The sequence below is a fragment of the Mastigoproctus giganteus genome, chromosome 6, assembly GCF_048544385.1.
Source record: "Mastigoproctus giganteus isolate SK-2022 chromosome 6, ASM4854438v1, whole genome shotgun sequence".
NCBI lineage: Eukaryota > Metazoa > Arthropoda > Arachnida > Uropygi > Thelyphonidae > Mastigoproctus > Mastigoproctus giganteus.
In genome coordinates, this window is record NC_143580.1 from 192,624,049 (window position 1) to 192,651,815 (window position 27,767).

Sequence of the window (27,767 nt, forward strand, 5' to 3'; positions counted from 1 at the left end):
ACACTTTCGGAATTTGGAAATAAGAAAATACAGAAAAAACATTAAATTCTAGAAAAAATTTCCTTTATTTTTATGGCACTTAGTCAGAAGAGACTTTGTCAAATCTAAATACAATACTATGTTATTAGATATAATAATAAATAAAGAAAAGAGAAGAGAAACCATAATGAAAAATTAAAGCATAAATCAAAGAAAACAGGGAGCATAACTGTTTATACTAAAATTGTAAGTTAAAAAAATAAATAAACAAACACACAAATAAAATAAGGCGATCAGAAAAGTTGAGTGGTGAAATACTAGGTGCACAGTGTGAGCTGATTATAACACAAATCAGAATCAGATCATTTAAACTGGGGGAAGGGAGGGATTAGTCAACCAAGCAAGAACAGAACATCAAAGAATATGATGGGTGATAAGTTTGTTGATCCTAGTATGAAAGATTATTCAGCAATTAAGTTGTTATAAAAAATATCTTTGCTGAATTGTGCTTCCTTAAATTTTTGTTCAAATCTGTTTTTCAGATTATTTGAAAAGTGAGGTAAAGGTGCTTTGAAAAAGTGGACAAGTTTGAGCAGTCATCAGTAGATTTTGACATAGCCAGGTGGGGAATGGGGGTTATTCCCCTAAAATGCACGTTTTCTGTCTATATATTAACAATCTACTAAAAAAAAAATCTTTCAAGACACTTCAAATGACAACATTCATATCCAAAGAACTGGACAATTAAACTTAAATGTTGAACAGAGACAATATTGAAATTTCATCAAGTGGATGAAATTTCACTGTCAACTCTAGAAAACATTAACAATCCAGGATACTATTTTCACATCAAAGGGTTGCTATTAGACATAACTTCAACAGTGAGCATATTATAATGAATTCAGGATATTCTGACAGCCTAGAAAGGAGAGATTAAAAAAAAAAAAAAAAAAAAAAAGTGAAGCCTCAGAAGCAATTTTAATGATTTAATAAGCATACAAAATTTTACTAAAAAATTTGTTACTGTGGATGAAATGCAAGACCACCACTTTATAATCGAAATCAGCAGCAAAAATATGCAGGTTTGCCGTTTTCATATTGTTGAACAACCCAGTCAGCTGAAAAGCTATTTCTCTCATCTTTTGGGATAAAAGAAAAGTCCTGACATTTAATAACATTGTTTTATTCCATATCAAATGGAACTTAGCACAAAATCTCTTTTACCATTATCATTCAAGAAATGCTAATTGAACACTCTGAACAGAGTTAGTAATTGTTCATCTGAGCTGGGTCATTTTGAATTACCATCAACTCTATTCATGCAGCATTAGTGAACTATCTGTCAACTGACTTAAAAACAGATGCAGTTTATCAATATGTGAGAATGATAAACAGAAAGAAAAATCATACTTTTGTGCTTGAGACTAGCTAATCTGGACACACCCGAAAAGATCTCAAATAGGTTCCTTGCATATCAATCAGATTCACACCTGAACCTTTTCAAACTAGTGGCAAGTGACACGACCACCAGTGGCCAACTGTCACAGAAATCTCATTCAAATGAAACCTCATTACTAGTTTTTTGTTTCTGCAAACATTACATATGATATCCATAATGTGCAATAATTCTATTGACTTGCATAGATGAAATTATAATATATCAGTAATGTAACTCGGGAAGAAGCTCATTTAGGCAACCTGAAAATTCATCTTATCCTTGTAGCAGTTTCATATATTTTAAATCAACTAAGCTTCGCCTATTATGTCAGATATAAAATATAATAGTAAATAATCAGAATAAAACCTCAAGCTATTAACTGTAAGAAGAATGCAGCGGCAAGCAGCATTCTTTTATAAAAAATTCTAACTCTTAACACCTCATATGTTCCCTTGTCCCATATAAGGTACACACTATATTTGGCAGGTTTAGGGTTTGTTGAATAGGCAGGATACAAATATCACTCTCTGTGTATCTTTGATTACCCAGGAAGACCATCTCAACACTATATTTCTGTATTTTTATATTCATAGTGCTAAAAAAAGCACTCCCAAGTGCTAGATACTTTCCAAAACTTTATTTTTACTCTCTTTTATGGCAGATATATGGAGACATAAAAAATGTGTGTGAAGAAAGAAAGTGAAGTATATGTGGGGGATGAGACTGGGGGTAAAAAATAAAATTTTTAAAAGCTGCATTCTCCTCATTAAACAGTGCTCATAGGATATTCCACAAATATCACTAGATTAAATGAATTGGCTTTCTACTAGTGATCCTATCATACTAGTGATCCTATCACTTCAGATATCCTAATAACATCTGATATTTAAAACTGCTCTCTATATCATGACTAGGTAAGGATATCAGAACAATGAACATCCACTGAATGAAACAATTCTTAAAAACAGCACCTATTTCTGCAACCTTTGCAATTCTAGATGGCTAACCATGATGTGCAGTTTTTGACATAATATGAACTGTGGCCCACCAGCCTGCAGTGAACATTTCAAACTTGGTGGTCTGCACATAATCAAACAAGAAATGCAAAGCAAAACTGAGCAGCTCTAAAACAGCAATGATCTACTTAAGTGTGCTGGTAAACAATAAAAAAAAAAAAAAAAAAAAATCCACATGTTGGAAGGCTGAGAGTTTTAAGTTACTGTTATGTATTTCCACCTGGCTTACTACAGAGTGGCACTATGCGATGTCTTCATAATGTTTTTGCACGCTGTAACAATTCAGTGATGAATCTCTGCAAAAAAGATGTAAATAAAATTAAACCATGATAAAATTAATAAAGTAATATGATAAAATTAATGAAGTGATATTTAAATAAAATCTTAGCTGTTTAACATTTCTAAAGAAAACAATTCATAGATTTGACCAAAAAAAAATTTCACTATTTTACATTTTGGAATATTACAGTAAAAGCTCAATTTAATGGACTTTATGAAGGTAAGGCCCATCTACTAAACACAACCATCCGTTAAACTCAAAAGAAATACATATATTCGCAGTAGCAAGAATATTATAAAAAAATTACTGTACTTTTAAATAATAATAAAAAAAAGACTGTCGTAAAACAGTATTTTCCTACACTTGCCAGTTGTGTGGATCAGAATTTGAAATTTTGAAATGTACAGTGACAGCGGAAATTGAATGAAGTTTATTCAGAGTCTAAAGAGCTCTTGAATATACCCTCACTGGAGGTTCAGATAACACTTACTGATGTCTAACACTCAGCAGGCTGACAGAAGGTGATGACAAGAAAGATTCTGGTTACCTTGCATTCTCTTAATGTGAATCTTGTAGAGTACAAGACATATGAATCTGCTTTTTTTCAAAGCTGCATTCTCCTCATTAAACAGTGCTCATAGCATATTCCATAAATATCACTACATTAAATCAAATGGCTGTATTTAAGTCTTATATAGAAACTGTATATGACTTAAATACAGCATTTTAACAAGTTACTTGAAATGGTCACAGGAGAACAAAAATACTTCATACAGTATTCTGAGTTTTCTAATTGATTATCTGATACTGTACTGATATACAAAAGTAAGGCCGACCTCCTCATTAATAGAAAGTTAAATTTTATTTATTGTTACTTCAAATGTTAAACTGAGGCATTTACATCAAGCTGTCCGCTATTTCTGAAATAAATTTAAATCGAGGGCTTTGTGTATTAATTTCGTAAAACCCATTCACACATGTGCATGGAAATACATAACTGTATGCAAAATTATACAGCAATAAAGTTCTCATTAGATACTTAAGTCGTTTTCTTTTTTTTTTTTTAAACCAACAATAACTACTTATTAATTTTAGTCATTTTTTTTCTGTCATTGTTAAACCATAGAAAATTGTTACTTTTTTCCCATATAGCATAAGAATATTGTCATATTTTTGTTTTTTATTTTTGGCATACAAAATGGAAAAAGATCACCATCTCTGCCCAGGAAACCTCAGAAAAAATCTAAACTAAAAATGTCAACAAAATGCCTAAAAATAAAAATAAAACAATATCTAAGCAACAACATCATAAAGCAGTGTATAATTCATCTGACAGATCACACAGAGTTGGTCACTCATAGTTGTAATGGATTGTGACTACTGTTCATCACAGTTGTCATCATGATTGTTCTCTATCACAGATTTGCTCTATTTTTTCTGGCTATGTCAGCAGATCTCAAAAATTAACCCTCTTCATCTACAATTATTTTTTTACAGTGGTGTTTGGTAATTACAGCTTGCAAGTGACTACTAATCACTATTCAAGTATACACTGATAATCAGCATATGTTCTATGCCACATGGAAAATTCATGAGTTAGTTAGTTATTTGGTTTTAGGAGCATTAGCAACTAAGGCCATATTGCTCCGGGGATATGCGGTGGTCATTCCCTGACCTTTCCGCATCCTCCGTATTTGGTGGGCACAGGCTCGAACCCCTTTCTAATCAAGAAGCGTGTGCTACGCACTGCTGCTCCTGCCCACCTGGCTACGGAGGCGTCTGCAAGTTCATGATAGCTAAAACACAAAAAAATCACATCTCCATCACTCTATTCCTATCCTTCAAGTTCCATCAAATTATCTAACACTGCTCTAATAGATATTTAAATTTATAAGTAAAACTTATAAATTTAAATATATATTAGAATTATATCAGTGCAAATTTTAGTATTCCTGTAGTATAATATTCATTTTTAGTCTCCATCACTGAATATTTTTTTAACTGGAAAAGTTTAGCAGTAAAAAAAATAATTCTTTACATATACGTCAGAAAACACCCATCACAATGGTAGCTTTCCATAGGGTTTTCCTTCTTTTCTGACATGCTTGATACCCTGAGGCTGTATTATCCCAACCAAGTATACCTTGGTTGGGAAATATTTTTGGGATAAAAGACATCATTAGAAACAAATGTACTGTTTCTAACTATTTCTTGCTTCCCCCCCCCTTCTCTGCAGTAAACTGATTGGTAAACGCACCATGTGATTGCTAGTTATGGTTTTTTGATCTAATTTTGAAAATTTTGACAGGTAGATTTTATTTTATGATAACCCGAAAGTCATTTATGATCCTATTTCAGTAAATATACCTTGAGAAAGCTCTCTATCGGCACTTTTCTTTTCAGTTCTTTGGTTACTGGTGTGGTTAAGAATACTGAATTTATTCCCTACACAGAAGATACTGCACTAGCAGTTAACCCTTTTCTTGATGAGCCATTATGTTCTTAGGATTGAGTTTATTTTTTCAAAATGAGATTGATATTCTTATTTGCATATTTTTGATCTTTCTATTAATCCCAATAGAACTAAACATCTTATTTTTGGTTGTTCCACAGTAGAGTCACATATTGTTGTGTATAAATCTGATATTTCTTTACTGTACTGACCTTCTGTCCACTTTCTCAGTACCGTCTTTGTTGACAAACTGCTTTACCTTATTAGTCATTTTGGGGTATTCCAACCCCAGAAGTGGCCAGCCCTACTGGTGTTGGTGATGCCAATCTCACTGCTGTAAGCTCACCCTTTTTTGGAATTTTAAAAAAGGATTTTTGCTGTTCATTATCTAAGCAATTTTTTTCCCCTTCTAGATTAAAAACAGTCCATTATGGGCTTATTAGTGCATCCATCCATTACATGAGTTATGAAAATTAGGTTTAAGAACTTTTTGAAATTTTAAGTTTCACACAGCTAAAACATCTAATCTAAATATCATCTTTAAGTATTTCAACTCTACCTTATGCCATGTTTAATCTACAGTGTTCTCATATGGATTCACATTGTTAGTTCCAACTTGAAAATAGATATCTAATACTAAATTATATGTGGGTTGACAGCAAAAATGAAACTACCATTACTGAATGATAACAGTACTAAATGAACCTATGTAACTTAAGAACATTACCTTGGATAAGCTTAAAGTGACTGGATTAGTAAATTCCATACAGCTCAGTGTGCACACCTATCAAGAAGTTCTAGAATGTATGAATGTTTTGATTAGAAAGAAATGCCAACAATAACAGAAAAATAGCACCTTACAGTATCATAATGAATGTCCCCATATCAGTTATTCAATATCTGATTGAAAAAAAAAAAAAAAAAAATTCCTGTGGCACGCGCACACACCCACCCTGCACATCCCCCCTTTGGTCCCTCATACTTTCTCTCTTTCTTAAACTGAAAGGAAGCCTCTGACAACAGAAAAGACTACTGAAAACATAAGAATACTGAGAACCATATGACAGAAGGGTTTCAGGCATTCTTCGATAAGTGGCAGACATCACTAAAATAAAGCTATTCAGTCAAGATTTCAGAACGTATTCCACTTTTCTGAAGTGAACACATTCTGATTGCATGCAAGATTCTATCTGTACATTATATAATCAATCTCAGAACATTTTTTGATGAGCCCTCATATAACATGGGACATCTTGTGTCATCACAGTGGCTGTATAATTTTCACTAAAAAGAATACAAGCAGGAAACACAAATCTCATGGCAGTTTCTTGGCAATCTACAGTCTAAAACACTTACATGGTTTCTTTTCTTTTTTAAATAACTATTAACATGACATTTTAGGGTTCAAATGTTTATTCAGTGTATTATAGGCTAATGGAGAAGTAAGAATGAAAAATGTTCATGAATGCCAATGCTATAAGCTTCCAATTTTTGGCACCTACCAAATCTCTACAAACCTTTGTTAAATTTTGCAACTGCTGACAGCTTAAAATAAGTACTTAGGCAGCTAAAGCCATGAAAGCATTTGCATATTATGTTTATAAGCAGTTGTTCTGCAAGGTCCTTGAGGATGTCACAGACATTCTCTCAGATATGCCAGAGAAGCTGTACTGGCTACCTGGGAGTCTAAAACACTGATGGAACTGATATTCGAGTGACACTCAAGTCAAGTGGACCCAATTTCGGTGAAGTCCAGACTGTCTGACAGACAAATCTTCTGTTTGCACCATCATGATGGTGGGACTGTTAGTAATCCTAGGTATAACCTCCATGCACAAGCATAATGTGGGTGACCACCCAGGTACGAACCAACGTAAGCAGGGGTCGAGGTGTGGTGCCCACACCACATGAAGGAATGCCACCCCTCTGTGTTACCAGGCAATACTAGGTGGTAGATGACTCTCATCAACCGGCGCAATACCACCACTTTGCTTATTGGAGGCTTGAAGTGGTAGAACCCACGTTTAGTCTCCAGAGCTAAGTTCCGGTCAACTCTTCCCCATCTCTTCCATCATGCAGTGACTGATGACTTTTGAGGTTATGATGAACATCATGGAAAGATCCAATCTTCCTTACATTTCGAGGGTACAGCTCTAAAACGGTGTTCGCATGCTGGCCGCTAGTTAGTACACCAGATGGAACCTATTAGTAACTCTTTAGGAGGCTTCTGGATCAGCTAGTGTATAATCTTGCTACCTCTACTCTGCCAGATAGTGACTGGAGGGAGTCCAAGTAGTGTGTATGCACGTGGCAGGGTGCGGCATTGTCGAGGCCACGTTATGTCAAGGATCTGGGTATATTCTTACCATGTGTACACCATATCCAAAAATTGCATTACTTCATACAGCATGTCCTCCCCCCACTTTTTCTCACTATTGAATACACCATGAATTGTCAAACTAATAGAGTAAGCTTATCTATGAAAAGATCTAAACCTCCAAAACACTTCCTAGTACATTTCTCAAATATATGTGGTCTCAATTCTAATCTCAACGACATCCATTTCCACTGTGCCAAACCCCCATGTACTTTTTCTGACAGAGTCTCAGTTATCGGTTGATTCAAATACTGCTCATCTCAGTTGCCCAAATTATTCGCAGTATGATTCCTTTCACCTCAAAGGTGGTACACGTGTGCATACGTCCGTTCCGCTATTCCCTGTCAGAGAATTGGTAATTTGGAATCTCCTCTCTTCGATCTTCTCAGGCATAAAATCTCTCTACCTCATTGTGTCAAATTCATCTGCTGTCTCTACCGTTCTCCCAACTCCATTAATCACTTGGAGGTCTTTGACTTCCTCTCTTTGCAAATTGACTTTCTTCAGTCCAACTTTCCTAACAGTGGGGTAATTTTCCTTGGTGATTTTAATGTTCACAACTCCAGCTGGCTTCCATTTTCCAGTCACACCGACCCAGTGGGTCCAGATGCTGAGGCTTTTGCAATTTCTAAATGACCTTGCACAGATTGTACATTTACCTACAAGAATACTGGACAATCCTAACCACATAGCCAACACGTTTGATCTTTTTCTCACAAACTACCCTTCTAAGTACACAGTTAGTGTGAGTGGTCCTTTAGGTACCTCAGATCACAACTTCGTGATTGTCTCTTCTCCAATAGTCTTTATCTCATGGCTATTCCCAACCTCATATTGTTTGGCATTACGAGATGACCTGCGAGATTTCTTTTCTTCTTTTCCTTGGTCGGACTACTTTTTCAAAACTTCTGATGTCAATGTTTGCTCTGATCGTGTGAGTGAAATTATTCTTGTAGGAATGGAATCCTTTATTCCACAATCCACTTTAAAATCTTTTCCTTTATCTAAACCTTGGTTTTCCAATAAATGTACTAACTGTTCAAGAGAAGAATGTTGTACATCGTAATTGGCTTATTTCCAATTCTTCTGTTTCATTTTCTGCCTACACCAAAGCTTGCAACAATTTGAAAGCAGTCATTAATCAGCCCAAACTAGAGTTTTCACAGGCTAAGAGTAGAAAACTTGCTTCTTGCCCTAATGGTAACCGAGCATTCTGGTCTCTTGCCAAACCTATTGGCCGCAACTTTTGCCCATCTCTGCTCCCACCTCTGTCAAAACCAGATGGTTCTGTTGTCACTTCATCCAAGGATAAAGCTGACCTGCTAGTATCCCTTTTACTTCCAACTCATGTATTAATGATCTTGGTAAAACACTTCCCACCATTCCCAACAAGCTCCATTCAATGCCTCCTGTGGTCTTCCATCAAAAGAATGTCAGTAGGATTTTGACGAATCTTGATGCTAAGAATACTCCAGATCCTGATGTTATTTCTCCACTTGTTCTCAAAACTTGTGCTCCTGAACTTACTCCTGTTCTTTGCCGCCTTTTTTCACTTTCTTCTTCCAAAGGTGTTTTTCCTTCTGCTTGGAAATTCATATCCACAGCCAGTCCCTAAAAAGGGTGACAAGTCCATCCCATCCAATTATCGTCCCATTGCAATTACTTCTACTCTTTCTAAAGTAATGGAGAAATCAATTAACCGCCAACTCTTAAACTACATAGAAACCTTCTGTCTGATCAAAGATCGCCAGTATGGATTCCATCAATGTCGATCCACTGGTGATATTCTGGCTTATGTTACCCATTTATGGACAAATTCAATGGAAAAGTTTGGTGAAACACAAGCAGTTGCTCTTGACATCTTAAAGGCTTTCGATCGTGTTTGGCATAAAGGTCTTCTAAACAAGCTTCCATCTTATGGTTTCCCAACTGTTTTTTGGAATTGGTTATCCAGTTTTCTCTCTGATCGCTCACTGAAGGTGATGGTAGGTGGCTCTCTGTCTTTTAACTTCTCCACTAATGCTGGTGTCCCTCAAGGTTCAGTTCTTTCCTCCACTCTTTTCCTCTTGTATATTAATGACCTTCATCCATTGACTGAAAATCCTATCCATAGTTTTGCCGATGATAGCACATTGCATTCTACTTTCCATTTTGAGAAACCTTGCCCTGCTCAATCAGCTTCAACTTCTCAAATATCCGCTGCCAATTCCTTAAATGCCGATCTCCAGGTAATTCTCCAGTGGAGCAAAGAAAACTTAGTTGATTTCAATCCTTCTAAAACTCAGTCTTGTCTTATATCTCGCAAAAAGGATTCTTCTGCTCCTATGCTTATCTTTGGTGACACTCCGATTTCTAGGCAAAATGATATATCTCTTTTGGGATTACCCTGACTTCTAATCTCTCTTGGCACAAGCACATTACAAATATTGCTTCCTCTGCATCTAAAAAACTTGGTTTTCTCTTTCATTCTTAGCGTTACTTTTCTTCCAAACAGCTGTTCACTCTGTACAAATCACAAAACTGCCCTACCATGGAATATTGTTCACACATCTGGGGTGGTGCACCCAAAACCTCTCTCACGCTTCTAGATTCCATTCAGAAGAGGGCAGTTAGGTTAATTGATGACTCCTCTCTAACAGAGTCTCTCCACTCTCTGTCACATAGATGTACTGTTTCTGCTGCATGCCTTTTCTACAGATACTTCCATGGGCACTGTTCTTCCGAATTGGCTTTTATAATTCCCGCTCTCTCTTTCAAAATAGTCCAAACACATGCCGCCACCAGCCAACATCCATTTACTCTCCAATTTCAAACTCACAGAACCAAATTTTCATCTTCCTCATTTATTCATTCAAATGCCATTTTCTGGAACAACCTTCCTTCATACGTATTTCCTGAAAATTACAGTCTACAGAAGTTAAAGTCTAATGTCAACAAATATTTTCTTTCGTCTTCTCAACCTCCAACCCAAGCACGTTACTAAGTACTATAGGTTCTAATACCTCTCGTGTTTGGGGTTTTCATAAAAAAAAAAAAAAAAAAAAAAACTATGCCGAAATCAAAGTTCCCAAAATAAAAAAAAATTCTAGACCTGTTTGACAAATATAATTGTATATGGAAAAGTCCTTTACAGAGAATTCCTCATCAATCTTTGATGATGAGAACTCCAAAGCGAAGTATCATGGTGGATATTGCAAAAAAAAAAAAATAATAATTTTTTTAAATAAATAATATGCTTGAATAAAAAAAAAAAGGAGGTCACTTGTTATAATGACATTCATGTCTTTTCATTTCAGGTATATCACACAGATATGCAAGAAAACTGTGCAAAAATACTACAGCTTACTTTTCCTTCATTTTTGTAAGTTTGAAAGCCTTCTAACTTGTGTACACAGAAATACTTCAATTTATAAGATTGATTAATTACCCACTTACCTCTACTGCATCTCCTGACTGTTTTGCTTCAATGAGTTTTTTCTAAAATAAACAGTTAAACATTAAATTTGCTATATTCACTCCTTTTATTATTTGCTTTCAATAAAACATAAATAGCTCCAAAATAATTTCTATACTATTTTACAGTTTAACATGTTAATAAATAAATAAATAAATAAAAATAGGCACCACCATTTTTTTTTCAAAAATATAATTATAATCATACCATATAATATAAATACACTATGACCAATATATAAAAATTATTGACCAATACAGGTTTCCCTCGTATAACACAGTAGTTTGGTTCCTACAAAATCTCGTGTAATGCGAAACCATGTTATACAGGACTAAGAACCAGTACAGGGTTACGTTCCAAAAGATAACAAAAATATGCCCTTTTTTTTTTTCTTTTTTTTTTTTTTAACTATTGGAAACTTAATTTTTATAGTAGTAATAACTTAATATTTTAACTTTATTTTTATAATAGTAGTAACTTAAATAGTTTTTGTTTTGTTTGTTGTTTGGTTTTTAGGAGCATTAGCAACTAAGGCCATATTGCTCCGGGAATATGCGGTGGTCATTCCCTGACCTTTCCGCATCCTCCGTATTTGGTGATGACTGGCTCGAACCCCGGTCTAATCAAGAATCGTTGCTACACACTGTTGCTCCTTCCCACCTGACTACGGAGGTGCCAACTTAAATAGTAATAAGTGAACAAACATCTTACCTTACAAACTGTGATACTTATGTCAGATAATGTACGTTCATTTAATTTTCTTCCTCTTCATTGCTGATAAGCACAATCTCTTCTGCAGCATCCAGATTTCGTGTACCTTCTGCTCTCTTTAAAAGTCAAGAAATGCACTCTTCGAAGAGTCACAATTATTTTTTTATGGTCTCAAACAACCACAAATTCAATAGCACATAAACTAACCCAGGGATCTCCCAACAAAATACAGTGGACCCCCGCTTTAAAGATATAAAGCACAAATTTAGGTTTATTACCTTACCAATTAACAAAGTTAAATGATGCTTGAAACATCGAAAGAATATTTTACAGTTAGCAAAATAAAAATAAATTTATGCTTATGTACATAGCTTAATTTACATACTGTAATATGTACATACTAATTGTTGATATTTCTGTTCACTGACTTTTTTTTTTTTTTTTTTGGTTATAAGATTTAAAACAGTAAAAATGATAAGCAATTAATAACAAAGAACACAGCACGCACAAGTTGCAACAGAAACGATACGGAGTAATGAGTTTCTGAATATTTATTTATGTTTTTTTATATGATTGAATATTTCATGGAAGGGGAAACACGTTTCACCATAATAACGTGAAAACCCACAGAATTCCAGCTATCAGTACTATAGCAAATGCAAGATGATCAAGTTTACTACCTATTTATAATTGATTACACCAACGGAAAAGACCAATAAACCGGAAACTGCAAATTGTTTTTGTTTTATGGTAGTGACCTCTAGAAATGTGTTTTAGAAAAATACCATGAAGGCGATAATGACTAGTGAGTCAGCAGCAGGGATTCACAAAAAGGAATGGAAACATTTAAAATTACTTCTAACATAATAGCAGGGTTTGCCCAGCACAAAGGCTTAAAAATACTGTGTTATGCGAGATTTCCCGCAATTCTCAAACAATGTTAGAGCGAAACCATATTACATAAAGTACCGTGTTGTGCAAGGATTGCTGCAATTCTCAAACCGTGTCGCTTTTACAGAGAAAAAAGTGATTTTCACTTTTTTTCATACAAAATTGTTGCATAATTAGGTTTCCAAATGATAAAATTTTCACATTACACCCACATTAACAAAGCAATAATAGCTAGATCATTGTAAATGCCTTGGATTGGGGGGGAAAGGGGGCAACAAATTCAATTGCTTTATTTAGGTTCAGTTTATATCCTACATATCGCACAACAAAAAGATGAATTTTGACATAGCATATTGTACATAGATTATTTTCTTTTATATTTCAATAACCTCCTAAAACAAAGCTATATTTAAAAAAAAAAATCACTTCATGTCAATGTTTGCTCAAACTGACAAACGTTGGCGCTCTACTCTTGCAATAGGTTGGAAAAGTGTTATTTTTAAGAAAACTAGAAAAGAATTAAGCTGTTAGCGATATTTTATTCCATCAGTTTGTGTACAGCACCAACATCTGTTTTTTAAGTTATCGTCTTTGAACATAAATATATAATTGAGCACTATTATTCACATCATTCAAAGAAACATTTAAGCACTTCAGCTGACTGGCAGAATCAGCTTGAGGTACTAGCTGACTGGGACACCATAATCCAAAGGACACCAAGTGCTTGGGAAATTACCTCCATTAGGAAAGTTGGACTGGAGAAAGTCAAGTTTCAAAGAAAGGAAGTCAAAGAGTTCCAAGTGATTAGTGGAGTTGGGAGAACAATAAAGGCAACGAATGAATTTGACAGAATAGAGATTTTAAGCCAGAGAAGATCGAATATATTAAAGTGGACATATGCATAAGTACCACCTTTGAAGTGAAAGGAATCATATAGCAAATAATAATTCAGACAAATGAGATGAGCACTAGTTGAATCAACCAATAATTGAGATAACTGGGATTCTGTCAGAAAAAGTATATGGGATTTGGCAGACTGTAAGTAGAAATGATGGATTTCACTGAGATTGGAATTGAGATCACTTATATCTGTGAAATGAATGAGGAAGTGTTTGTAAGGTTTAGATATTTTCACAGATAAGTTTGTTCTATTAGTTTAACAATTCATGTTGTAGTCAGTAGAAAGAAAGGGTTGGGAGGACATGCTGTATGAAGCAATGAAATTTTTGGATATGGTGTATGCACGGCAAGAATATACCCAGCTCCTTGACATAATCATTATGCATTTAAAGTAATAATTCTGCTCTCACAAGGCAGTAACACTAGGCTTTATGATCTGCTTATTTTAAAAAAACAGAAAATTTAAAACAAAAACTGTGATAATACAAAATTTCAGGCAAAAAAAAAAAAAAAAAAAAAAAAAAAAATTTGTAGAAATTTAGAAAAACGACCAAATTCACAGAACCTTGTATAAAATATTGTAATCTGCATAAAACACAAATTTTGCTGCCCAACCAGTATACCATGACAATGACAATAAAATTGAAACCAAAATCATACTTGGGTTTGCCAGCCATCTTAGATCACTTTATGTTAAAGAATACACTGTGAATGATGCTACAATAGAGTCACACTGCTAACAGTGACGTGAACTGTGAAGTAAATATTATATCACTTGGCCAGATGATTAAAAAAAAAAACTGGAGCACAAATGCTCTCTCATGGTGATTACACTGATAAAAAATTCTTATTAATGTTTCCATTTTAGAACATTCTCAATGAAAACTTCAACAAAATATTACTTACTCACTTACTTCCTATAAATGATCCAGCACCAGGATCATAATCAAATAGCCTTCAATTAATCACAATTAAATAATACCTTGGTAAATCAGCATCAACGTAACTTCATAAATCACTTTTTATGAACCTTTAACTAAATACAATTATTTTGATTTTGCAAAAAAACATAAACAATGGCCCCACGCTGAATCCTAATGGCGGTGCAGCATAAGCCTCAGGCTTCCTTGCACCATATGGCTAATAATAATAATCAACAGTAGAACTGTCGATATCAAGTGTACCAATCTGATTCATCCCCTTCCTTCTAGTGTTTACACAAGCAAAGAAGTCTTTGCTGTTTTTCTTTGCATCCTTCACCAAAGATTTCTAATAATCTCCCTTCACTCACCTAACCTCCTTTGTGACATGATTACAGACTAGTTTATATCTACCATATGCTTCTGTGTCGCCTGATTATTTATATGCAATGCCTTCGTGCATTTTTCTTCTCTGCCACAAGTCTCATCACTCCATGTCTCATCATTCATACCAACTAAGAATTACTCTTCAACCTTGAAGAGTAATTCTTAGTTGGTATGAGAAGCATAGTAGCTTCTATGATTAATTCCTTGAATGTTTCCCATTTAGAATTGGCTGATGGTAACATTATCAGCTGTTCCCACTGCATAGAATTTAAAAACTATCTGAGACCACTGTGGTCACCTTTACAAAAGCAAAACTCCTTCCTATTACCCTTGATGGTAGTTACATCTTTTAAGTAAATCTCAAATCAATACACTGCGATCACTGCTACCTAGTAATTCTTTTATTTGCAGATTCTTAATGCATGAATAATCACTGCTGATAATCAGATCAAGAATATTACTCCCTCTTGTTTCCTCTCTAACATGCTGCTGTAGAAGACATTTATCCAATAAATCCACAAAGGTGAGTGACCAATCCACAACTTCCTATCAATATCTGGAAAGTTAAAATCCCTCATTATAACTCTATTTCTCTGTACAATTGATCATTGTACTCATCAGAGTCATTAGGCCTATAACACACTCCTACTCTCATTTTTGCAACAATAGCCCTGCTGTTTAGATTGGCTGTCAAGAAAATTTCCAAAAGAATATTCATCAAAAAAAATTCTTAACGTCCCCACTTGATTGAATATTTTCTTACACTTGGCGCTGCTGTGAGGAACTGTTAAAAATGACAAATATGATGTGGGATAATCTGTAATATTTCCAACTTCCTTTTGCACTTGTCAGTTCTTCAAGGACCACTGTATATCAATTCTTCCTTCTTTCAATAATAGCATCTGCTAGGATTCTCACATTGAGATTTAAAGAACTGATATTGCAAAATATCTATTTCTTTACCATTAATGGTTTGTGCATGTTTGGAAAGTAGTTATAGGTAAATATTTTATGCAGGTTTTAGTATGGTCATCCAACTTCTCTCCAAGCAAAGGAATCGATTCCAGATTGCTAAAAGTCGCAATTTAAGACTCCTGCTAAGTGAGTTTAAATCAGACATTGGGAAACTTATCACTTCATCAAGCCCATCCATCACATTAGGAATTTATTGAACGGTGAAGTAGTTACTAAATGTGGTATCTCAGACTGTTGCTAAATGGCTATTGGACTTTGAAAAGTTGATATAACTCAAACAAGTTAATTAATTTCATTGAATTAATTAAACTAAAACATTTTAACTGAATTTTGAATAAATGTGCAATTAATTATTACTGTTTTGAATTTTACTGTGTTATTACCTTCCTTAGAGGGTCATGCAAACTGATAGTCTGAATACTGCTTTTTATAGGGTAGAGTAGAGTGCACAGGGGATGAGTTTATGGAACCAAGAGAGGGTGGTGGTGGCTGAGAAAGGTTGGAAACTTCAGACCTAACTGAACAATTATCGCAAACTATTGTCAAGTGTTAATTATAGCTGTATTTGTTAACAAAAATCAAAAATTCATTTTTTTTTTTTTTTTTAATTCAGATTTTAACATAGCTTTACCTTTTCTCTGTAAAAAGTAAAAAAAAAAAGTTGACAAAAACTATCGTATTTTATGTCAACTTTTTTTAAAAAAATTAAAAATTAAATAATGAAACTGAGTGTATCCCTACATGCAGTTTTTCTACATATTCTTCATTCACTTCTATAACCACATGCTAATGAGAAGCAAGGGCATGTACACCTTGCCATTACCAGTCCAGCACACATAGCCACATTTTCACCTTAGAAATAATGGCAGCATCATGATCATTCTCAAACCTCATAAATCAGATGGAATCCTCCAAGAACTAACCTACAGAGTGGATGAAGCAGCACAATTTGATAAAGTTTTGAGGTTGCCTCCTGTGAATTTCTATTCTTGTGAAAGCACATGGGATTTTTGACATACTGGCTACCTTGGTGAAATGATACAACATAAGGGGAAACATTCTGTTCATGAAACTTATTTAGTTTTTGTATCATTTTAAATTTAACATTCTATACTCCATCTAAAGAGCAAAGGGGTTCCCCTGTTGGTGTGAAATTAAAGTTCAGTTTATGCTTATAAAAATAACCAAAATGTTTAGTTCTATTAATGTTTGAAAAAACTAATTAACATTTTAAATGGCTGCACTGGTATAGACATATCACTTCACTGTGTATATGACATGATGTGGCAATGCACATGTTTTGTTTCATATATACACAGTAAACCCTCGATTTGACGGACCCCGATATAACGGATTTTGAATTTAACAGACCGGACAAATATTAATACAGTAATGTACATATTAATCTTGACCATATTATTTTTTTTAGGTTATATAAAACTTCAATGTTATTGATTAAAAATTAATAATAATTAACTATTTCCATTATTGTTTTGATAATTACCTACTTTCATTTTTATAATCAAATTCAGGAAATTGTTTTTTATTCTTTCTGAAAAGATGTTCAAATAGCTGTTTTCCCAGATTACAGATAACAGCAGGCGGTGACTTGCAAGCTGAACGTGACTCGGGACACTAAACTGCAGATCTACCGATTCGCTTTGTTTCTGTCTCAGTCTGCCTCAACCTATCATGAGGTCAAGTTATATATAGAGTGTTTCTGCGATTTCTGAATTGTTACTTTATTTATTAAATAATTTTGCAATCCTTACAATTTAAAACGGCATCAAGTGATAGAGGAGTTAAAAGAAAGCGTGTGAACTTAAATGTGGCCCAGAAATTAGAGTTAATTGAGAAATTAGAAGAAGGCGTCTCAGTAACACGTTTGTGAAATTTACTGCGTAAAAAAACAAACTGTTTCTGATATCTGTAAATCAAAGGCCAAATTTCAACGTAATTTTATATTGTACTAAAGCGTTTTTTTTTTTTTTTTTTTTTTACATTAAGAACAATAAAAAATATCCCCCCCCCCCAGGTTACATTCGATTTAATGGACTTTTGGCATTAACAGACGCTCCTTCTCCCCTATTAGTCCGTTAAATTGAGGGTTTACTGTATATACATTTTATAAGAATTTTTACGGAAAATGTAACAGTATGAAATATTATTAATTAATATTTTATGGACAAGGGACACCGCTAAAATTAAGCAGAAAGAACCCAACAACCATAATTAATACATAAGTTTGTAGGTAGAGAATATAAAGGTAGGTAGAGAATGGTAAAGGGCTAACCGAACTAAAATTGTAATTACGGAAAACAAGGAAAGATAATAAGAAGTAATTAGAAGTATTTAATGCTGTGTATCCTATGATTTCAGCGCCTACTTTTATATTCCCACCTTTTCTACCTACAAACTTATATATATATATACACAGGGTGATTCACTAACAGTGCGACAAACTTGCAGGAGGTGTAGGGGGCACAAAGACGAATCGGAATCACATAGCATTGCAGGCTCAGAAATGCCTTCGTCATACGGTAGAGGACGTTGAATGGGAGGTCGCGTGAACAGCGATCCCGCTGGAAGTCAGCATTTGTGAACCGGTTCCCGAGACAGTAGGATGGACAAGTATTCAAACGTTGAACTGGCCAACATGCACCTCGCGTATGGAGCTGTGGACTGTAATGGGCACACCGCTCTGCGCTTGTACCAGGAACGTTTCCCGCACAGGCATGCTCCTTATCATACGATTTTCGCATGTGTGCACAGAAGGTTACGTGAGACTGGTTGTTTCACGAGAGGTACCATGAATCGAAAGCGAACGACGAGGATGCCAGACAATGAGGAGAATGTCCTACGTCTTGCAGAAGGCAATCAAGTACGAGTACTCGAGCGATAGGCCAACGATTGGGTATTTCCCAATCCACTGTATGGAGGATACTGTCAACAAACCAAATGAGTTCATACCATCTGCAATGCGTCCAATCATTAGAGCCTGTGGATTATCCACTCCGGAGGACTTTTGCTACTTGGTTTCTTCAACAGAAACGGTTCGCAAATGCTGACTTCCAGCGGGATCACTGTTCACGCAACCTCCCGTTCAACGTCCTCTACCGCATGACGAAGGCATTTCGGACCCTGCAATGCTATGTGATTCCGATTCGTCTTTGTGCCCCCTACACCTCCTGCAAGTTTGTCGCACTGGTAGTGAATCACCCTGTATATATATACCATTTAATATACCATAATATACCATTGGTTATAATATAAGTTTCCCTATTCAGGAGACCCTAGGGTCAAAATGGTTAGAGTTAGCACTGTGAAAATCAGTGGGTATGTTATTTAGGGTATGGGGAAGTGATCTGTAGAAAAAAAAATTTGTTCGATTTCCGCCACCAGGGGGAAAACGGCTCTGCACATATGTAAAAGTTGTCATTTACTTCAAGACATGCTGCATATGCAAATGACATCCTGTTAGTTAAAAGCAGAAAGGCCAACACCACCGTCAATAACCATTATGGCTCTTACAAAAAAGGAACGTGCTCTTTTAGTAAAACTGTTCTACCAGAATAATAGTAATGCTAATTCAGCACTATGTGAATATCAGAAAGTTAAAGATTTGCATAAGGACCTTTGACATCAGTGGGGCTTCAAAAATTAATAAAGAAATTTGAAGTGACTGGGGAGTTAGGAGTAATTCCAGGCATGGGACAACCACGTATCGGAATGGAGGTAGTGGATGAAGTGGCAGTTGCAATGGTCAGAATGCGAAACACTACCAGTCAGCAGTGCCAGAGGTGTGTCAAGAGATCTGAACCTTCTTTGGTCTACTGTACATAAAAGTGCTTCAAATAATTTTACACTGGTTCCGGTACAAGATTCACATAGTGCAAGAATTAGTCCTGTAACCAAAAACAACGAATAGCTCTACGATTTCTGGCTCATATGGAACTTGATGATACATGGGCTTAAATGATCTTGTGGTCTGATGAGGCACATTTCATGCTTCATGGGGCTGCAAATGCACAAAACTGCCGAATATGGGGAACTTCCCATCCATTTGCCATTTCAAAAGACCACTACAAAGTCCATATGTTACAGTATAATGTGGATTCACAACAGAGTATATAATCGGACCATTTTTCTTTGAAGAGTCTACACACCTCATGGCCCCGCCCTCATAAGGTGTAAAGTAACTATGGTTACATTGAATGGAATGTTTCATTCGATGTAACCATATATATATATATAATTAGCTATATTATCATTTTACTTTTACTATTTCATTTTATTATATTATGTGTGTTTATTTATAGGGTACAACAAAGAAGTCCAACTTGGGTTAATTAAATTTGGCACTTTGAGCTAATGAGTATAGCTTTCAGCCCTAATACTTTTGTCCAATTTATCTAGTTGGTATTATAATTAACTAAAATATTGTTATATACAGACAGGTGTAATGTACAATCATAAATTTGATGGCATTAATCTGTTCTGTAACTCTTTCTCTTTCTTATATTCTTTTACATAACTTCATATATATATATATATTTTTTTTTTTTTTTTTGTTTAATTATTATTAACAATGGCATTTATATCAAGATTACGTAAGTTTTTTTATTGTTTTCAGAAGAAAAACAAATAAAAAGAAACCAAGCATTTAGAATGGAAGGAGGAAAGTCAAAAGGATCAGAAGAGCAAGAAGCTATGCAGTAAGATGTAAAGTAGGATTCAGCTCCTGTTTTACTAAAAGTAGAAAACTGAATATCTAAAATACACTCATTCATATGATGGTAGTCCTGAAATTAAATTACAATTTCTAACCTTGTGGCTGAGGCAGGTGCCTCAGCCACAGGAGTTAAGGAATTTAATGGTGCAAGTTCACATACTATAGTTAGTTGAGGAAAGGAGGAGAACAGCTACATTAAGCACAGAAACAGCAATGGAAATAACATTTTCCTGGGAAGGAATTTAGAAATGAAAATGTACAGGCAGTCATGGTCTGGATGCAGACTGTGATTTTTTTTCACAGCACGAGTCTATGCACTTGTTCACTAACCTGCTAATATGTTTTTTGTGGAATATTATGACACATTTTGGTTTCATTCCTAATTTATCAAAAGATATCAATAAACTGACAATTTGATAAGTACTATTTTTTGGAATAAAGTATGAATAATTATAATTTTTTGAAAAATACATACCCGAAGCCAATCTTTTCTGGCAGGATCTGCTTCAATATCTAACAATTCATCCAAGTCTATCTCTACATCATAAGTCTGAGAATCATCCTAGAATATTTTTCAGTATTAGTTCATGAAATTATCTATGTTCTTTGCTGTAACTATACAAAAAGACTACTATATAGAATGCCAAATTCTGTATTTTCTAGATTGCCAAACCTGTCATTATGTTAAGGTAACAAGTTCAATATTATTGGCAAGAATTTTTACTGTAAAATTTTGAGATCTGTAGTCATTTACTGATTATGCATTACACCTAACTCATTAACAAAAAATGCTAATTTCCATTTTCATCTTCCTTGATTACTATCTCTGGCAGACAGTAGTCAATGAAGATTGGTAGCAACCTGGTGAAATTTCCATGTTTTTTAAGGTTCCAGTGAACAATTATATATCCATCCTAGTCCACCTGTATGACCTTTGTGAGTCAAGGCATTGTAGTAGTAGTAGTAGTAGTAGTAGTAGTGGCATGTGATGCAAGAAAGCAAGTGTATTTGCTTATGCAGCATCAGCCAAAAAAAAAAAATTCACGCAACCATTCCCTCTAAATGTTTGTTCAGTTCCTCCTTAAATTTATTTAACCTATCAGCTTCCACTACAGATGGAAGTTTGTTCCAGCAATTAACCACCCACTGGCTAAAGGCAAATTTTCCCACATCTGTTCTACATCTTTCTTTAATTTGAATTTATGACCCCTTAGTTTCGTAATCTGAACAAGTGGAAGAATCCCATAAGAATTCAGCATGCTCAACCCATCCAAGGCCTTATACACCTCAATCAGATCACCAGCCACTGCAATTTGCAGAAACTTAAGCCTCTCTTGGTAAGAGGATCCCTTCATTCCCCTCATCAATCTTGCTGCCCTTCTCTGTACACGCTCAAGCAAATCTACATCCTTCCTAAAATGAGGTCTCCAGACATGCACGCAGTACTCAAGGCGTTATCTGACTATTGTCTTATACAGAGGTACAATCACCTTTTCCCTGCTAGCAAAATTCCTGTATATCATTGACAAAACCCCATGATCTGCTCTGGCAGCCTGTCTCAGAAAACTTCATATCTGACTGCACAATTACTCCCAGGTCTTTTTCAATTTCTACCACCCTAAGTGTAGTACCACACAGTTGGTACTTTCCTCTGGGGTTACTTCCACCCATATGCAGTACTTCGCATTTGTCGAGGTTAAGCTTCAGTTGCCACTTCTCAGCCCATCTGCCCAAATTTTCTAGATCCTGTTGTAGTAGCACACTGCCATTACTGTCATTAACAACCTTACCAACCTTTGTATCATCTGCAAACTTCAACACTAAGCCTGATATACCTTCATCAATATCATTGATAAATATACAAAACAACAGTGGACCCAACACCGAACCCTGTGGGATTCCGCTAATAACATTGGTCCACAAAGAGCAGCACCCACTGATTACCACCCTCTGTCTTCTCCCACTTAACCATCCTTTTATCCATTGTAGCAATTCTGCTCCAATTTGTACAGTAGTCTTCCACGTGCAAGCCTCAAAAGCTTTCCTGAAATCCAAGTATATGATATCAAAATTATTTGTCATTTGCTCTTGTCCTCTCCTCTCCTCTCCTCCATGATAAGCTCTAGAATCCTGTATTTGGCAAACTATAATGTGTCCAGGATATGCTTATTTGTTCCTCTTGGTGATGTTCAACTCTTGATCTTTTCAAATCATAACCAATGAGCCCATCATTATATGCACCTTCACCATCCCAGGAATTCTCAACATTCTCCATAATAGCCAGCCACATTTTAAATGCTACTAGCTTTCTGCACTGAAAACCACCTACAATCACTTTCAGTGCAAATTTTCATAATGCACAATCATAAAATGACAAACAGTTAAGAAACAAGTTTTCTGGAATTTAAAATCTTGACTCTGCTTTCATCTTAAAGAGAAATTATTACTTTAAAAAATAGCACAGTCAAATCCTATTATACAATGAATACAATTTTAACAAAAATTGCACTATAATGAAAACATTTCCAGGTCCCAGACACTAAATGAAATAAATTTAATGAAATTAATTCATTAAAGCAGTCAAACTTCACACATGCATAAAACGTATTGGTTTACAAATAAAAGTTTTATGTGAAAGTCATGAATATTAGTGCAAGAATGAATAAGCATTAGTTTGGTTTCATCACTTGTGTCAGTTGTCGATTTTACAGCACATCAACACCTTGGACCAGGGGTTGGTAACCTTGTTTTCAACACTGGCCTCACTGTTGAAAAGTGAAACAAGCCATACAGGTTTTACAGTTGAATGAAAGTGGCAAAAATTGATCAAATATATCATAGTTAGAACCTAAATGGATATCAGATGAACTATTGAGACACATGGCAAAGAAGAAAGTGCACTGGATGCATATAAATTATCAGGTTATACAGAAGCTATGGTAGATATAAATTAGTCTGCAATCAAGTTGCAAAGGAGGTTAGGCAAGATAAGGCAGTTATGAGAGGTCTCTGGCGAAGAATGCCAAAAAAAAGCAGCAAAGACTTTTATGCTTATATTAACAGTAGAAGGAAGGAATTTAATCACATTGGTCCACTTGCTGTCAATAGTTTAACTGTTGATGATCCCGCTCAGGTTGCTGCAAATTGAACAGATATTTTGCATGTACATTCACACATGAAGAATTCTTTATGGGAGGAGAGGACAGAAGTTTATGAAACCCCAACAGAGAGCTAAATTACTTTGTGATAACCGGAATTTAAAATCTTAAGGAACTGGGTGCAAAAAATAATTCTGATATATACTTGGATTTCAGGAAGGCCTTTGATACCGTTGCACATAAAAGACTGCCATACAAATTGGAACAGTGACATTATTGGCAAGTTGCTGCTATGGATAAAGGTTGGTTGAGTGGGAGAAGACAGTGGTAATCAATGAACACTGCTCTTCATGAACTAAATGTTATTAGTGGAGTTCCTTAGGGGTTTGGTGTTGGGCCCATTCTAGTTGCCTATATTTATCAATGATATTGATGAAGGCTTAATGTCAAAGTTTGGCAGGGTGGTTAATGACAGTAATGATGGTATGCTACTTCAACAAGATTTAGAAAAATTAAGTCGATGAGAAATGGCAGTTGAAGATTAACGTTGACAAATGCAAGATACTGTATATGGGCAGCAGTAATCTCAGAGTAACTTATAAACTGTGTGGAACTACTTTTCTACTCGGGGTAGTAGAAAACAAAACAAGGCCTGGAAGTAATTGTGCAGTCAGATATGAAATTCTCTAAGCAGTGCAGACATGCTGCCATGACAGCTCATGAGGTTTTGTCAATGATATACAGAAACTTTGCAAGTAGAGGTAAGGAGGCAATTATCCCTTTGTACAAGGCCATGATTAGGCTCATCTGGAGTACTGTATAGAGGTCTGGAGGCCTCACTTTAGGAGGGATGTAGATCTGCTGGAATGAGTACAGACAAGGGCAACCAGATTGAAGGAAACAAAAAGGTGCTCAACATAGCTGACAAATTCTCTAAAGTAGTATTTCAGACCAGGCAGACTACGGTGCCAAAGTTTACAAGGAAAGCAGTGCATTGCTACAAAATTTACAAGCAAAAATATGCAAATACCACAACAAAAGAGTTTGAAAAACAAGTCAAACAACTTCTCATTATCAATAACATTAACAAAGGCACACAAAAATGAATGAACCTGTCCATACACATATTTAGAAGTACAAGGGTGGTTCAAAGTTTCACTTTTTTTTTTTTTTAGTTTGTTCAATCATAATATAGAGAACAAAATAAACATAAATTAAATTATTATTTGTATTCAATGGCCCAGACCAGAAGAGTTTATGACTTCATTACAAACATTTTACCGCAGCCAAAAACAGGAGAGATACAGGCCAGGTGTAGAGAAAATTATAAACCAGCATAAAAGAGTATACAAAACATAACAAGAAAACAAATAATAAATAAAAACCATACTTTCTGGTAATATGACCTGCAGCATCTCAGAAAGCCTCTTCAAAGTTAACCCCCACCCAGAATTTCAGCAATAGAGAAACAGCAAAGGAGGAAAAGACTCATTGAAGCTTTCAAGATTCTTTCAAACCCTCATCACCACTCAATATTCTCATTCTGTCACTTCCCCTTCAGGCTCCCAATATCCCGATCTCATTCTTTTCCCAAAAGGCTAAATTTTAAACCTCATAGGCAACCTTAGCCCCATACTATGACAACCTCATTTACAGAGTACAGTCTGTCCTCGTATAACACGTGTTTGCATTACACGAATTCGATCAAACACGATTTATAAATAGGGGAACAATGTCGCATATAACACGAACGTAATTTGCTTATGCACGATTCGCCTTTGTGTTTACAAGAAATGGTAGTCGAACGCGGCGGAATCACCACAACTGTACACAACACAGTAGGAATGAAGAGAAGATTCTGAAAATTTGTTTTCATGATTTCATGGAAGGGGAAACACATTTAACATAATAACGTAAAAATCAACAGAATTTCAGCTACTGTATTGGTATTATCGCAAATGTAATTAGATCGACTTTTACTACCCGTTTATAACAGACTCCACCAATAAACGGAAACTGCAAATAAATTGTTTTTATTGTTTTATGGTAGTGACCTCCAGAAATGTGCTTTAGTAAAACATAAGCATGTAATATATGAGAATAGTGTGTTTCCGCCTTTACTGCATTGTTTATTCATTTTGTACACGGGAGTTGCATCGTTTATTCAGTTGCTACTTGTTTGCTGTGCATTTATGTATATCAAGCTTGCCTCCTCATTTTTGTTCATTTTATAATTGTGCTCTATTCTCAAAAAAATGAGTAAAATACTTGAAAAAAGTGTGAAAAGGAAGCGTTCTGGTGAAAATACTTCAGAGAGAAAAAGAAAAGCAATATCAATAGAAGAAAAATATGAAATTGTGAAACACTTTGACCGGAATGAAAGAATATGCGATATTGTGCGTGCTACAGGCCTAAATGAGGGAACGCTGAGAACAATTAGAAAGAATGCAGAAAAAATAAAAGCAACTTTCATAGCAGGAACAACACAAAGTGTAACAAAATCAGTTAGATCAAGACACAAACTGGAAGACATGGAACATCTTTTATCTGTTTGGATAGAAGATCAAACAAAGAACAGATCAGGAACAAGTTTGCTTACGATAAAAGCAAAGGCATTGGCAATATTTAAAGACCTCAGAAATAAAGCTGAAACCCTCAAGAAGTGCCTCCCTTTACTGCCAGTAGTGGCTGGTTCAACAATTTCAGGAAACGTCACGCTTTCCATAATGTGAAATTATCAGGTGAAGCTGCGAGTGCAGATGAAGCAGCTGCAAAGGCATTTCCGCCGATACTGAAAAAACTAATTGAGGAAGAGGGCTATACACTGGACCAAATTTTCAACTTTGATGAAACCGGACTGTATTGGAAGAAAATGCCATCACAAACATATATCTCAAGAGAGGAAGCACAAGCTCCAGGCTTCAAGGCTGCTAAGGATAGGTTTACCGTTATGTTAGGAGCAAATGCAAGTGGCGACTTGAAACTGAAGCCTGTTATTGTTTATCATGCAGCCAATCCATGAGCGTTAAAAGGGATCACAAGGACTACCCTGGGTGTTTACTTTAGGAACAGCAGAAGAGGATGGATGGCAGGGCAGATCTTCACTGAACTTCTACTACATGTGTTTGAGGATGTGTTTCGAAGCTACTGCAAAAAGAAAAATTTGGATTTTAAGATTTTAATTATTTTGGACAATGCACCAAGTCACCCCCCAACCCTTGCTGAACTGTCACCAAACATCAAAATCCTGTTTTTACCGCCTAACACAACATCTCTTATCCAGCCACTTGACCAAGGAGTAATTGCTGTTTTTAAGCACTATTACACAAGATGGACATTTAAGATGCTGATAGCAGAAACAGAGGGCGAAAATGCACCAACAGTTAAAGACTTCTGGAAGCGATTCAACATTAAGAATGCAATTTATATAATTGTGGAGGCTTGGAATGAAGTGACAAAAGAATGCTTACATGGTGTTTGGTGCCCTCTTTTACCAGATTTTATTCGTGATTTTAAAGGCTTTGATCCTGTAAATGAGCTTTCTAAATTAAAAGCATATTGTGTTGCCCTCGCAAAGCAGGTTGGCTTTGAGGAATTGGAGGAAGATGATTTAGAAGAGTTGCTTCAGTCTCATGAAGAATAACTTTCAACTGAAGAACTGCAACAACTTGTTGCTGGAGGGCAGGTGGAAGGTGAGAAAGACGACGAAGTTGAATGCCTGAACACCACCATAAAACCGCTTTCTACTTCAGAGTTATCTTCAGTTTTAAATTCATTTGAGAAAAGTATGCAATGGCTAGAAGATAACGATTATAATGCAGAAAGAAGCAGAAGAGCACTTCATACAATTCGGTCTGCTTTGGAGCCATATAAGCAGCTGCTTTGTGAAAGGAGGAAGATTGCGAAACAACAGAAACTAGATGTCTTTTTTATGAAAACACCCAAGAAAGAGACAGAAAATGAGCCGCAGCCCTCTAGTTCTGGCGTGACCACATTTCGTCCAAAGTCTTCATCGGCATCTCCTCCACCTCCCAGTTCCGATAATGATGACAACCTGCCGCCACTTTCCCCATAATTACGCTGCTTCAACCCTTTCCCTCAAGCTGTCATCATTTACTTTTAAGGTAAGAATCTAAATTTAAATGATTAAATTATTA

The 27,767-nt window shown here is 35.4% G+C and overlaps 1 protein-coding gene across 2 annotated transcripts in view; it reads right to left on the reverse strand.

The window, feature by feature from the left end:
* Positions 1 to 2,612: 2,612 nt before the first annotated feature.
* Positions 2,613 to 27,767, reverse strand: part of LOC150084838 (protein phosphatase 1 regulatory subunit 14C) — a 138,307-nt gene continuing 113,152 nt past the window's right edge. For both annotated transcript variants that reach the window (XM_090375581.1, XM_090375580.1), the window contains 3 exons: positions 20,988 to 21,074; positions 10,978 to 11,019; positions 2,613 to 2,729 (listed from right to left, as the gene is read on the reverse strand). In XM_090375581.1, coding sequence (XP_090231707.1) covers positions 2,688 to 2,729; positions 10,978 to 11,019; positions 20,988 to 21,074 — 171 coding nt within the window. In that variant the 3' untranslated portion in view covers positions 2,613 to 2,687. The remainder of the gene's footprint in view (positions 2,730 to 10,977; positions 11,020 to 20,987; positions 21,075 to 27,767) is intronic.